This window comes from Anopheles maculipalpis, chromosome 3RL (assembly GCF_943734695.1).
Source record: "Anopheles maculipalpis chromosome 3RL, idAnoMacuDA_375_x, whole genome shotgun sequence".
NCBI classification, from domain to species: Eukaryota; Metazoa; Arthropoda; class Insecta; order Diptera; family Culicidae; genus Anopheles; species Anopheles maculipalpis.
The window spans coordinates 70,632,937-70,646,849 of NC_064872.1; the positions used below are offsets into that span (position 1 = coordinate 70,632,937).

Genomic DNA, 13,913 nt, shown 5'->3' on the forward strand with positions numbered 1-13,913 from the left:
TCTCTGAGATGTACGCATGTTCTGGTCACTTTTTGTCGCATTTTCCTTCGTAGCCCTTCAAGTGGCAGACCTCAGAAGGGAAAAAGCAATCCATCAAAGTTCCTTCAAATGCTAGAAGCACATATTAATAGTACAACTATTTACATCCCCGTTTGGTTTTCATGCCTTAAACAATTTATTTTCTCCCTCTGTTTCGTCATGTTTGCCCGCATTCATGACACGTAATACGCGGAAAGCTTCCGGCGATGGGAAAACTGTGATCCGTACAAGTACTGCGGCTGACAGCCGACAAGGAACTACCATAAGCTACCGAAAATAACCAGAAAAACAAGCAGATAAGTGCAAGTTACATCCTTTCCGAGGAAAACAAAAAGAAAAAAAAACGAGCAAACATGTTGAATCAGAGTTAATGTATTCAATGGGTAGGCGCGCTTGTGTTCGATCGCGCTGAGATTGTGTAACCCTGCACGTACACCCTACACCCTGGGAGGTACCCGGCTGGAAGGCTTAGGGTGAACTGATTTATGCAAACACGCGTAGGAGACGAACTCAATCAACAACGAGCCCGCCTTTTTGCCGGTTGTCAAGGATATTTTGTTTTACCATTCATTTTCCTTTTGTTGCGGCACAACGTTTTGTTCTTGCCGGCGTACCGAGATCAAACCGTACTGGCTTTCCGAGGTGGGGGTTTAATGCACGTGCCACGCCAAAACCTGATTTCTAGGATTTATTTTCCATCTGCCGTGCCAGAACGATTCACCGGCCGCTTCAGCTTCCCCGGGTTACAGATTTCAATCAAAAGCGACAGATTCGTGCCGGCGTGCTCATATATTATTCATATCGAAGTTTTTTTTTTTGGGCAAATCGTGTAAAAGCATCAAAAGAAAAGGCACAATACTCGATGGTGAAGCAATAATCGCTGGCACTGCTCGTTGTGCTTCGATTATTAGCCCCGCATTTCCCGCCCAAACACTGCGGTAATGATAATGTGATAAGTTTGCTTCCCCGTACAAAGGGAAAGAAGCAAAATAAACTAAAAAAGCTTTTGTTTACCGTTTGTTGGGCAGGAAAAGTTTTGATTGCGTGTCTTAAGAAGTTTCCTTGCGGTTTGTTTATTGATCGGCGGAGAGATTTACACACTTGCGCCGCTATTGGGTACGGTGAACTTGATCGCGTGGCAGGAGAATTCCACGAGAGATTTTCTTGCCGTTCTTGCGGAAAAGACGCCATCGACAGCCATCCTACCGACCACAAAACGGTGTACAGATTCCTTCCATTTCCGGTTAGCGATCAATAGTGATTAACCACACACCACGGTTTGCGTATTGTCAGCTGCGTATTAAATGCTGCTGCTGCTAACCAGCGCTTGAGCATCGTGTTGCCAACAAGGTTCATTAAAAGTTCATCGTGTGTTTGCAAAACGGAGCAGAAAATTTTCTCTCCGCATCTGACTGCGTCTTAATGACGGCAAATATTAATTATTGGCCTCCACGCCACCACCAGTTACCACCACAATCTTTACCCAGTTTTCCTTGTGAACCAGTGGAGAAAGTTAAGCGTTGACAGGGTACGATATGATTGCCCGAAGGATATTCAATATGTCGCACAGAAAGCCACACGAACGTACGTATATGCGTGGGGGGGTATACTCAAGTGTGCACGGCCGTGGTAAAGAAAGTTCACCGTTCCACCGTTCGGCAGCGGTCTTCGCGCAGCCTGTTAATTTAATCTGACGGCCGTGACCATGGATGGACTGTGCTGTGAGTGTGTGCCGCGGTGTGGTGGCGTTATGTGTGTTGACCTTCATGCTTTGCTTCAAACCGCTGCACCGCTTCAAAGCATTCCGAGTATTGAGAAGTGCTGGGACGAGTGGTTCAGATCAAACGAAAATCCTTTCTCCTTTTAGCTGACTGGGTATCGGGCGTGTTCGATTCGATAAGAAATTACTTGATTACTTAGCGGTGTGATGGGAAAGACACGCGAATGTCGACTATATTCACATGATGCATGTTCCCTACTATGATCGTAATGGAGTTGATATTGACCATAATTTCGGCTAAAAAATTTGTAGTTTTTCTAGGCTTCAAAATGGCTGCGAGAAGATTTACACACGTTAGGTAATAGTTGAAGAGATTATTTATAATGACAGTTGTTTATCAAAAAGTTTAACTAATCCTTTCATTTGAATTGTATATCTTCTTCTTGGCTTAAAGACCTACTAGATCACGTCTTCCATCTAATGGTGTACTAGTTGGATAATCAGTCCCACCACGGGGGAACGCTCCAGATACGTTTGAACCACGATCTTACCGTTTAAAAACCAACGCGATTGTTTTACCACACGCCGTCCCTTTCAGCTATATGTGTACAATAAATATTAATGCTTCAATTAATTTAGATTAATTTTGTCACATATAATTTTGTTACATATAATTTTTTTACATATAAGAATGTTTGGTAAAAAACCCGCGTTCGTCCCATCTCGATATTACTATGCTATATTGAATTTTGATGATTGTCCAAATAAAGAACGTGTTTGAAATATATTGCTGGTTGTACATGTAATTATTCTGAACAGATTTATTTATTTATTTTCATTTTTTTTCCTATATAACTATAATAATTTATCAAAATTGAAAAGAAGAACACTAACGAAACGTTTTTTTTTACAAAATACCTTTACGCAGCACAATAAAAACCATAAATGAAAGAGAGAAGAACGATGATTCTATTGTCTCAACAGGTGCTATGCAAGATTAGTTTACGATTATTAATGCTAGTGTTAAGATCGATTGCGGAATCGAATGACGTTAGATAGAGTAAGGTATTTAGTTATAATTTTTGATAGAGGATCGTTTGAACCAAATTCGGTCGATCTAAACAAGTAGCTAAATAGTGGCCTTGGTCTAAGAATCCAACTAGGAGCCTGGAAGTTTATACTTTAAAGAATGTATGGAGCGTCAATAAAACCACTGTCGAGCTCATGTAAAAAAAAACGCACAGCGCCGCTGTTATTGATTATGTTGATTCATAGCAAAATGATTCGATTTTTCGCAAACCCAAGTAGTAAGCAATTTCTTTTGAACAATGTTGTCCATTTCATTGAATAAATCTTTCCCACTGTTACCCCAATACCGGCGCTACCAATCGGCCTGCCTGCTGATTGGGAAGCTGCGGTCCTACGATGAAGACGAGATGCGAGATGAAAGTTGTCGCGCATATTAATGATAAATGTCACATGATCCGCACCAAGCTATCCAACCCTCCTATCACGCTTCATCCATCTTGCCTTCACACACCGGTCCGCACAATAGAACGGTTCGCTTCAGCAAAAGCGTTCGCTACCGCTGCCCATAAATCTCACCCCATTCCCGCACCGGTCAATCCAATCCAATCGCCGGCAAATGTGGAGCGCGCTATGATAAGCGCAAAAAACCGGCACGCGAACAGCAACAAACAACGCAGAGATGAAGAACCGCGATTGCCGGGGACATGGTTCGATGGAACAAAAAACATCGAAAGAGTGAAAGTGTGTAAAACTATCATCCGACGTCATTGCGTCTGACGAGGGGTCAGGGTGTAGGCGACAGTGAAGTTACAGTGTTGGCGCGACCAAAAGCAACCCTCTACCGGAGTGTAAACATTCAAATTTAATGAGTTTACTTTGTGTCGTACTGAACCAGGGGGAGCAAAAAAAAAACCTCGCGAGAGTCTAGCTACAAATGGCGCCCAGGTTCGATGTGATAAAACCCATGCACCGTAGTAATGCAATTAGAAGACAGGTAAGCCCAACTGGAAAAGCCCACCAGAAGGTCAGCAAATACAAACCACTTCCTCTAGCCGCATATGGACATAAAATCAGCTGAGATCGCACTTACCCACACACGCCGTCTGCGGATATGTGCTAATGGTTCTACACCAAAAATGGGGGACAACCGTCAGTACCGTGCAACACCGTGCATTCAACTCGATTATCGGTTTGCGACATATTTGGCCGGGTGGAACTGCCTCCCTTTGGGTAAAGCCTCGTAACGCATCAACGAATCAGAGTCAATCGCTTTAAATGACATTAAACCCTTTGCGTCGCTGTACTGTCGGTGGTCCACCGGTAGTACTATCGGAACAACACACTGCTTCGCAAGAGAGTGAGAAAGTGAGAAGCGGCAAACAGAATACGAGATGAGACACAAAGGCGAAACGGCCGAGCACATGGGTGCAGTCCACCGTGATAGTACGCGCAGCATACACAACCGCAAAGCCGCCAAGCCAGTCGAGCAGTCTGCTGACGGCTGTTGGACGGTACAGTTCCGAAGTGACTGCCGCGCGAGTGAAACGAACCCCGGGCTACGGTAGCGCACGCGTGTGACTGGTTCCAGCCAGCGTACGGAAGATAGTCTCACTCAACAGAATAGTGCCGCACAAGCAAGTGCAAAACAAGTGCCCACAGTGTCATTAGTGGCTGCAGTGTGTGCCCAGTGTGCCCAGTGTTTTTGCAGTGCAAACTAATTCCCCTTGACACGAAAGAAACCCACGTCGCGAGGAAAAACAAAACAAAATGTCGTTCACAGTGCGCACCATCAACAGCAAAAGCCATGTGGTCAGGGTTACGATGGGGATGTTGTTGGGATTGTTGGTGTTGCTTCAAACGGCAACTACACGAGGGCTCGCCCAGCAAGCATCAGGTGAATATTGCAGGGAAGCTGCTCACACAGACTAGCGTACTGCTTGATGACGCAGTTGGTGTCGTCCGAGAAATTGTCAATCAAATGTCTAGCTTCCAACACCCTCCGAAAACCATTCTCTCACACGCCTTCTGCTTCTCGCAGGTGATCGTGTGGCGTACCGGCCGGAAATGGATGATCTCTACATTACGGTGAATGCGCGAACCCGCACCCTCGAGCTGGCGTGGCGCAATTTCGACGATCTATCCAATTACATACTGCTGGCCGAACAGTACCCGGTGGAAGCGTTCGAGCCGCGCTACTACTACTACACGAGCGACGGTGCGTCCAGCACAACCAACCCGTCGACGGACGCTAGTGCGGGCGATTCTGCCGGCAGCATCATGATGATGGGTGATGACGCAGCGAGCATCGCCCTCGGCTCACCGGAAGTGACCACTGACGGTGGGTCCACAACCGAAAATAGCGTCTCCACAACCAACGCCTACGAATATACAGAGATGGAGCTCGGTTGGGTGTACGACTTTCGGGACGAATCGGGCTACCGCAAGAAGGAAGTGCTATTTTCACTCCAACCGATCTACGAGAACGGGTGGACGAAGACCGGTAAGCAGACTGCGGGAACTTGCGGGAAATATTGTAAGACATAAATTATTCCTTCAAGCAGTGCATGGGGGTGAGCGAATTGGCTAAGTGTCTGTAAGTGTAGCTGTAAGTTGAAAGCATATTTGTTTGTTTTGTAATCGCTAGCAATCCTCTTGAATCCGAATCCGTTCGGTTTCCAAACCAGTGACTTACAGCTAGAGAAACCTTTCCGAGCGTGTTTGGTGCGATAAGCGACGCATTGTGTGTGTGAAAAGGGTTTCCGAAGCGTGACACGTGCCATGGATAGACGCGGCACATGTTTATCGTGCGGTAGTGACCACTGGTTTTGACATAATTCTATGCGGGTATTATGAAGAGCACGATGGTCAGTCTTTCACGTTCTTGCCCTTTTGTTGTGGTTCTGCTGTGTTAGCGTGGAGAAAGTGTGCGGTTAGGCGCCGCCAATCACTGCCAGAATGCTGGTCAAAATTCCAGTGCGAGGAGATTTATAAGCAAACGTGCAAGGTGACAGTGATTGCCAGTTAAATTCCATTTAAATTGCCATTTCAAGCGGGGCTTAATAGAGTGGGGCAACAAAAACGTGCCATAACACTCTACGACCTCGACACCGATACCCTACCGATAGCATTTCTAATCGTCTCTGTTTTAGTCGCATTAATCGAATCCGATGCAAATGCACTCTCCAACCCGTAGTTCGATCTGCAATTACGCGTGGTGCACACCCCAAGGTGGCAAATGAGGAAATTTAGATTATCAGCATTATCCCTACTTTGGGACGGCAAACGAAGCCAAAGGGCAATGGTTGTCGAACAGGCAACTTCAGCCCATCGTTTTGCATTTCCAGGTAAGCGGAAACTACGGCGAGAAACTAAAACCATACCGTCGAGTAAACTTGCGTTTTGATACGATTGTCACGTACCGGAAACGAGGCAACAGTTGGGTTGTTACCAACACCAATTCGAACCGAGATACGATTGGAAATGGTCATTAGAAGGTGCTCGGTGTTTCAGCCGTTGCCTCGGCTGTAGAGTCCTTGGAATTGACCAAATTGGCACACTGTTGGTAGCAAATGGTGATGATCTGATACGGTTTCTTGTTCCTTGTTCAATATTGCTTGTACGCACCGGTAAAGGAACGCTACTTCACACACACACACACGCCCTGTTTGAATTCCATTTCTTATCGCTTGATGTGGAGAATGAGACATCAGAAAAAAACAGAGCTTTATATGACTATATCTAGACAAGGGCTTCCCCTTCGGCATTGGTTGTTCTGCTGAGTAGGTCTTTGTTGCTGTGTGGTGGATTTTTCTTTTCCATAATGTAAACACCTGACTGTGGTGACAGTGTCATCAGCATCCTCAACCACATGCACGTAATTTTGCTCTCATTAGCGTAAATTGTGTATTTTATGATTGTCGTTTATGGGGAAAACTGTAAGATTTTACGCTATTAGAAGACACTGTTGGTTGGTTTGATTCTGTGAGGCAGGGGGATTTTAATTTTATAAGGAGTTTTCCTTGAAGTTTCTTTGTCCATGGAATGAAGTTTTTTGGTAAATTGGAACTTGATTATCAGTAAGTAGTTGTTAAGTTCATTGAAAACGAACGTCAAATGTTAGACGAACCAGATTGAAACCAGAATCTCTCCTGCATCAATTTCGCTGTGAAATGTTTGTCGATCAAACCAAGATGCACTACAGTGTTTTGATAAATAAGTATCAAATCTAGTCGACATAATAGTCGACATAGTCCATGAATTCTTTAGCATACAGGATAAAATGATCATAAAGTGCTCAGTAAAAAGAATTCTTAATAAACTCTTCATAGTTAACTATACAACCGATTTGCTAATAAGAAATATCTTAAGTATCATAGTTTTGATAGATAGTCAACAGAGGCTCACAAATGCCCTTGGGATGGCTTAGCTTTCAAAAACTGGAGGTACTGAACTCAAAAGTGATAAGAGAGCGAGAGTGCTAGGAATAGTATGTTTAAATAACTCTAACAAAAACTCACTAACTTAAACAATACTGATCATAAAATGGTCTACCAAATCGTAAAACACTTCTCGCAATACCTTTTACTAATGAGTCATCCGTTAAACGCTTCTAGCAAACCGGTTGCTCCCTTCCTGTACGAGAACGACCGCTTACACAATAATAACACACCCGTCCGGACGACCGGTGTTACGCTGCCGCCTAGCATGACTCAAACATTCGCAAAAACGCCTCATTTACTTCCATTCCACCGAACCAACCCGTTAGAGTCACGGGAAGAAATGTTAATGAGACTGCAATTAGAGCACCATTCGCTCCCAGCCGCCCCTCCCTTTCCGACTTTTGACATCAAAAATTCTCACGACCGCCCAAGCAGCCAGACCGAATCGTGCATCCAAAACTTCACCACGCTCTTTATCTCTGTATCTCTGCAGGTATCAAATTTAATTACGATCTCATGAACGGCGTCAATACAAACACCAGCTGCTACGGCTACTACGCGTACTTTGTCCGTCCGAACGGGACCGTCCTCTCCGCTCACTGCATGAAGTTGCACCCGCGCTGGATGATGGAGCTGCAACCGCATCTGAGTGCATTCCGTATGCGAGAGCTGTTCATACCCGGTACGCACGATTCTGCCTCGTACAAAGCCGGTTTCGATCCGCAGCATCAAGAAACGATCATCACCAAGTACGCGCTGACCCAGGATGATGATGTGTACGCCCAGCTGCTGCAGGGCATCCGGTACATCGATCTACGCGTTGGGTACTACAAAAACAGTCCAACACCGTTCTGGGCCAACCATGGTATATCGCGCCTGCATCCACTGGTCGACATACTTGAGCAGATCAAGCGATACGCGCAGGAAACGCGAGAGATCATCGTGGTCGATGTGCAGGAGTTTCCGGTCGGATTTGGCAAAGAGTACAACATCCACACGAAGCTGATCAACTTTTTGCAGAGTACGCTGGGGGATGTGATGGCCAATCCGAGCATTGGATGGGAAGGAACGCTAGGGGATATATGGGCCGGTGGAAAAACGGTCGTGCTGGCGTACGATCACGAGTTTGCCTTCCGGTCGTTTTCGCACGTGGTGTGGCGCTCGGTACAGCAACGCTGGGGCAATGTGCAGAAGGTGAACGATCTGAAGGACTACCTTTTTAAGGTGCACCATCCCCGCGGCTTGTAAGTGCAACGCTACTCCAGTGTTTCAACAGTGTCCTCAAAATTCAAAACTCTTCTCTCTCCCTCATTATTTTCAGCCGAGAATATTCGTACCGGCCAGTGGCCGACATGGCCGAACTGACGCCCGATCCCTGGGGTGTCATTACGGACCGGTACGGTGGGCTGCGAAAGATGGCCGACTCGATCAATCGATTCGTGACCAAGTGGTACTTTGAAGATCTCGGCCCAACGGCAAACGTGGTCGCAGTGGACTTTGTGCGCGGTACCAGCATCGTCGAGGCGGCCATCTACTGGAATCTGAAGCGCGTACCAAATGGTTCAATAAAACTACCTTACTAGTTATAGAATTGCCTGCCGGCTGCGTTCAGGAGTAATTACGGCACGCACCATCAGTTTGTCCATCCGACAGAAAAATTCATTAGACGTGTTTGACCGAAATCTCGCTCTAGAAAGCAACGAAATCATCGCTAATTAATCACTAATTGAGAGGCTTAAAATAGCATCCACGGAAATCGATAAACTGTCTGCGTTTAAGGTGGGTGCTGTGCGGGATGTTTGGGCAAAGTTCTGGAGATCATCGCTGATGGCGACAGTGTGGTAGTGGTGTAGTTTACCGTCGCCGAAAAAAAAAACATATAAAAATCAAAACCACACACAGGACATCCACCGGTGGCATGGCCGGTCGACGGTCGCTGAATCCCAATGCTGTGTGCTCATACGACCGAGCGTAGGGATTTTATTTCGTTTTATGGACACACCGACGCGTCATCAACTTTATTTGACTGGTGCCCATTAGAGGAGCGGTCGTTACCGGAGAGCAATTACATGTCGGATGCTGGATGGTTGGGATTAATGGATCCGAATTAATGAGCTTATCGAAACGATAATGTACATTTCGGTGGAGTGTGGAACTCCAAACTCGATTCGCTGCCGTTTGGAAAATCCCTTGTGAAATTGATCATAAAGCAGATCCGAGTTCGATAACGTACTCTCCCTCGCTCTTCCTAGTTTTTGAAGTCCTACCCTGGAGAAGGTTTACTGAAGATGGATCATCTCCTCGGAAGGGTTCGGTTGCCAAACGTCTCGAAGTCGAGTCAATGTTTTACGAGTTTGGCCACCGTTCAGCTCGTTAATATTTAACGATGATAGCGCGCTGCAGCACTTTTTTCGCGATTTACGTTTTTTTCTTCTTCTCGGAAAGGATTGTTCTGTTGGCATGTAGCTTTCCTTTTCACAGTTAGTTAGCTTAACGTTACCGTGATGCTTTATTCGCGTTAGTTTTTGGATCTCCTTTTTCAAGTCTAACCGAGAAAAGGGTCTTATGAAATGTGGTTTTCATGAGCATGAAAGGAAATCAATTTCATTTCTCAAACACCAACCGAGTACCGGTTTTGCTCTCCGAAAAAAAAAACCCCCGTAAAGAATAAAATGGTTAAAATAAGCAAACCCAAGAAAACCCAAACCCCAAATGCGCATTCATCTCGAAGTTAGCGCCTGTTAGAGAGATGTTTCGACGGGGCTTTAGATGGGTTCGGTTTGGTCCGTCGGTTGGCTGTCGACATTTCAGCTTCATCGAACCGCACTGTGGACCGTTTCTTGATTGACCTCGTTTCAACCCTGGAAAGAACTCGGCCGCTATTTGAAGGTGTTTCGGCGTACCGTTTTATCATGGCCATCATTAAAAGGATACCAGGGCAGAAAGCTAGATGCTGGCCGTTGGCGCTTGCCATGAATTTTGCTTTGCAGTAACGTAAATCTTCGTGTGCCTGTGCTGGGATGCTTTTTTCTTCTCGTAAAACAGCTCGTTACCCCCATCAAAGTCCCCAAAGGGGCGGAAATATGAAAGCGTAGCAAAATTACCACACGTCAAGGTTTTAGTGCAGCTTTCTCGCATCGTTCACCGGCAAAATCGGGGAGAGGAAAAAAAGGTTTTTACCATGTTTGGGTGTCTGTGCCGTAGCAGGAATTCGGGTATAAGACGGGTAGAGATCCCTTTTTGTGTTTTATATAAAGGTAGCGAAATTCGATTTTCAATCTGTGGCGCTCGTGGTGCGATGATTGGCAGGAAAAGCTTCTGCTCAGCACAAACCGAACATGATAGATGGTTAAAATGGTGCTATTGACATAAGCCCGATGGTATTTGGTAATGGCGGAGGAATATTTTAGCTGAGAGGCAATGGTCAAAGTTTCTTTAATTTTTTGGGGGAATTTGATTTGACAGAAAGAATACGCAAGGGAGTATTGTGAGCCGTTTGATGGCTTTTGCAGTCCCTATAATGGCGTAACGTTAGGTTGCTTCGATTGGAGACAATATTTTTGATTGAATGAACGGAGGAAAGTGTAAGGAAATTCGAAACATAAGACATCAGTGTTCAACGTCAACATCAAACAGCTTAGAGTGGCTTGGTATGGTGTAGAGTTTCTTCAGAAATAGAGCTTATAGCTTTAAACTCAAGCTTTAAATTTAAGATGATAGGAATAAATAACCTCAGAATGCCATTCACAGAATAGAAAGCGTTTTGTCGTATTCTGCGAAGTTTAAATGGAAGTGACTAAATTGCTGTTTCGCACAAACAAAACAAAGCTTGTTTGATAGGATCATCCGAAAATGCTGTGCCATGAAACTGTATTTCAGGCTCACGGAAGTAGAGGACGCAATGTGATTCTTCGTAACATTGGATGAGATCCTAACCTATCAAAAATAGATTTAACGTAAGCGTAACATAAAATAGGCTACTTCTAGAAAAGCGTAGACATAATTAAATTTCTTTAATGTTTCTATGGTCGATCGATAAGTTCTAGGACAAATGATCTTCGCATGAGAAATCGTTAAGATTACGGCAGGACCGGCGCTCTGAACTAGTAATGTTTAACGTTTATTTTTTTATCGATGGACCTGTGAGTCCCCTCCTAAGGAAGGTGGATCAAGCAAGCCTCTGTACACAGCCACCGAGCGTTCTCTAGATGCTCCTGAGACCGTGTTGCGTTAGGCCACCCCGCAACGTTTTCAGCAGCAAACGAACCACTTAACAATAGATGGCCTGGATGCATGTGGTCGACAGCGACCGGTCTTCAAACGGCAAGACCGGGGTTCAAATCCTCCCCGCAGTGAGGACTGACTACCCAACTACGTGGTATCGGCAGTCTAGTAAGCCATTTCGATGGCCGGCATGACCTTAGAGGTCGTTAAGCCAAAAAGAAGAAGGATGCATGTAGCGTCTTAAAATTCACAAGTCATATTGATGACCAATCCAAGCACCCTTTTGCTTCAGGTTGCAATGTGATCGAGCTGATCCTTAAAAGAAAGCCTTGTTCCACTGTTATATTAGTCCATCTAGTGCATAGTGTTGGGCAACACATTTATTTGGGCAGAGTGATAATGCACCAGTATTAGAAGACGCAAACTAACGCCTGTAGTTGATCAGACTTTCGCATCATCCGCATAAAAGATATGGTTATCTGTTGGAATAACCAAGAAATTGGAAAGAACCGAGGTTGTTGTACTGCGGGACGCTTGAGGATGCGCGTATGGACCTAGACGTGTAAGGGTTCTGCTTTAGCGAATAATGTCAATATTGAAGATATAATCCCATTCACAGCATTAACGATCCAAGATGCGAGCGGTTCAAGTTTCGCGAGCAGGATATAGTGAGATACGCAATACGTGTAGAGGCTCTAAGTGGGGCTTAGGGGCTCTTAGATGAGAAGCTAAAACGCCTAGTATGTTGTTATATAGCTGGCATGAGATAGTAGGTCGTTAAACCAAGAGGGAGGTGTTCTTTTGGACAAAGTTTTGCATCCTGACTAGAATTATCGCCATGAAAATGTTACTGCTAAGCAATCCAATTGGAACGATTGAGCGGCACAGAGGTGATTTTTTTTGTATAGGAAGAAATCCACCCCTTTTATCCACTAAAGCGCCAAACATGTTTCTCTTTTCATACTTCTGATTGAATGTGTAAAGCATGGCAAAGTTATTTATACAACTTCTCTTTATAAAGACTTTTAAAAGCTGCTTTGACACGAAAGGTTAAATCCATCTGAAGGACTTCAAAAATAATCTGACGGCGTGCACCGCTCTTGTAAAATGCTTTCGTGCACTTCGTGTGTGAGAAAGTGCAAATAATAAATCGACTTCTCCAATTCTTTGTTGCCAGGCTCTATAATGGGCACCGAAAGTACTCACTCACACATACTCTTGCAACCCACGCTTTTTCAATGTACGATCGTACACACGGCTAATAGTATGCATTTATCTTGAGCTGCAAAGAAACGGTTTAAAACCGTTCCCAAAATAGGAAAATGCCACTGGAACCGTTTGTAAGCGCTAAAATGTAGTACCCAACCATCCGAAACGCTTTGACGGACGTATGTAGCTCCGGAAATTCTATAGCTGGTGGCGTAGCGTTCCCCTTAAAGTCACGTACCAACATCGTACGGTAGGGCTTCGGTGTAGGTCCTTCAAAGCGCTACAAAACTACACCGATGCACATTTGATTGCACACGGAAGCAGAAGAAATGGTAAGAAGAATACAATGCGTGCTCCTAATGGAAGGAATTTCCCAATCCGTGGCGCTTTGCAGGAGGCCAACAACGTTCGCACCACACCGGCGGCCACAGGCTCGATGGCTGAAAATAGGCACTTCCTGCGCGACAAGGTCACTCTCCTCCATCGGGAGGAGTTCATGCGCTCACGTAAATATACACAACCGGTCCCGAATCAGGACGTTTGAATGCGCAAGGTTCCCTTCCGGAACGCATTCTACTGCGTCGGGTACGGTCGGGATGGCCCACCGAGGGGTAATGGATTTAGGGCAAATATTTGTGTATGTGAACACGGCCGGACATAGCTGGGCATACGTTGTTGTTCGTGGCCAGCTAGTGGTTAGTCCCTTTAGGGTGAATAGTGGAATTTGTTAACATAAAAGCTTCAACCTCAACGAAATTTGTTAAGGGGCTTTTGCTTTTAAATAATTCAAACTCGTCTTGTTTTTACTTCAACGCCAACCCCACATCGATAATCCTTGATGTATGGTACGTGGGATAAAACAATGATTTGGTTATTTTTTTTATCACCGTTTAATGTTATCCCCGTCACGTACTACGAGAGACATTTGCTTGGGGGGCTGCTATATACGATAAAACATTAATATTCATGTACTTTTCGGCAGGTACGGTAGGTCGTCGGACCATTATTGAGCTTTAAAATTAGCTGCTCACCGTTGCGATAATCCCTGCTCTGCAACGGTTCACGATCGTATTTCATAGCTTATTAATCAAGCTTAGCGGATAAATTGGGTGACAGACGCCTCATGCTTGCTGCCTTTTTCAGCGCTAGCAGCGCCCTAGTGTACTAAACTCCATCCTAATGGCCATTTCATGGAGCAACATTCTGCTGTGCGGTTGTGAAGTTCATGCGTAGAGCGGTGCTGTGGCGGGACA

At 45.1% G+C, this 13,913-nt stretch overlaps 1 protein-coding gene across 1 annotated transcript; it reads left to right on the top strand.

Moving 5' to 3' along the window:
* The first annotated feature begins 4,546 nt into the window (after window positions 1–4,546).
* On the top strand, window positions 4,547–8,810 carry LOC126563611 (PI-PLC X domain-containing protein 1). Its single transcript, XM_050220256.1, has 4 exons — window positions 4,547–4,682; window positions 4,827–5,288; window positions 7,721–8,471; window positions 8,549–8,810. The coding sequence occupies exons 1-4, from the start codon at window positions 4,556–4,558 to the stop codon at window positions 8,808–8,810; spliced, it is 1,602 nt and encodes a 533-aa protein (XP_050076213.1). The 5' UTR covers window positions 4,547–4,555.
* Window positions 8,811–13,913: the final 5,103 nt, after the last annotated feature.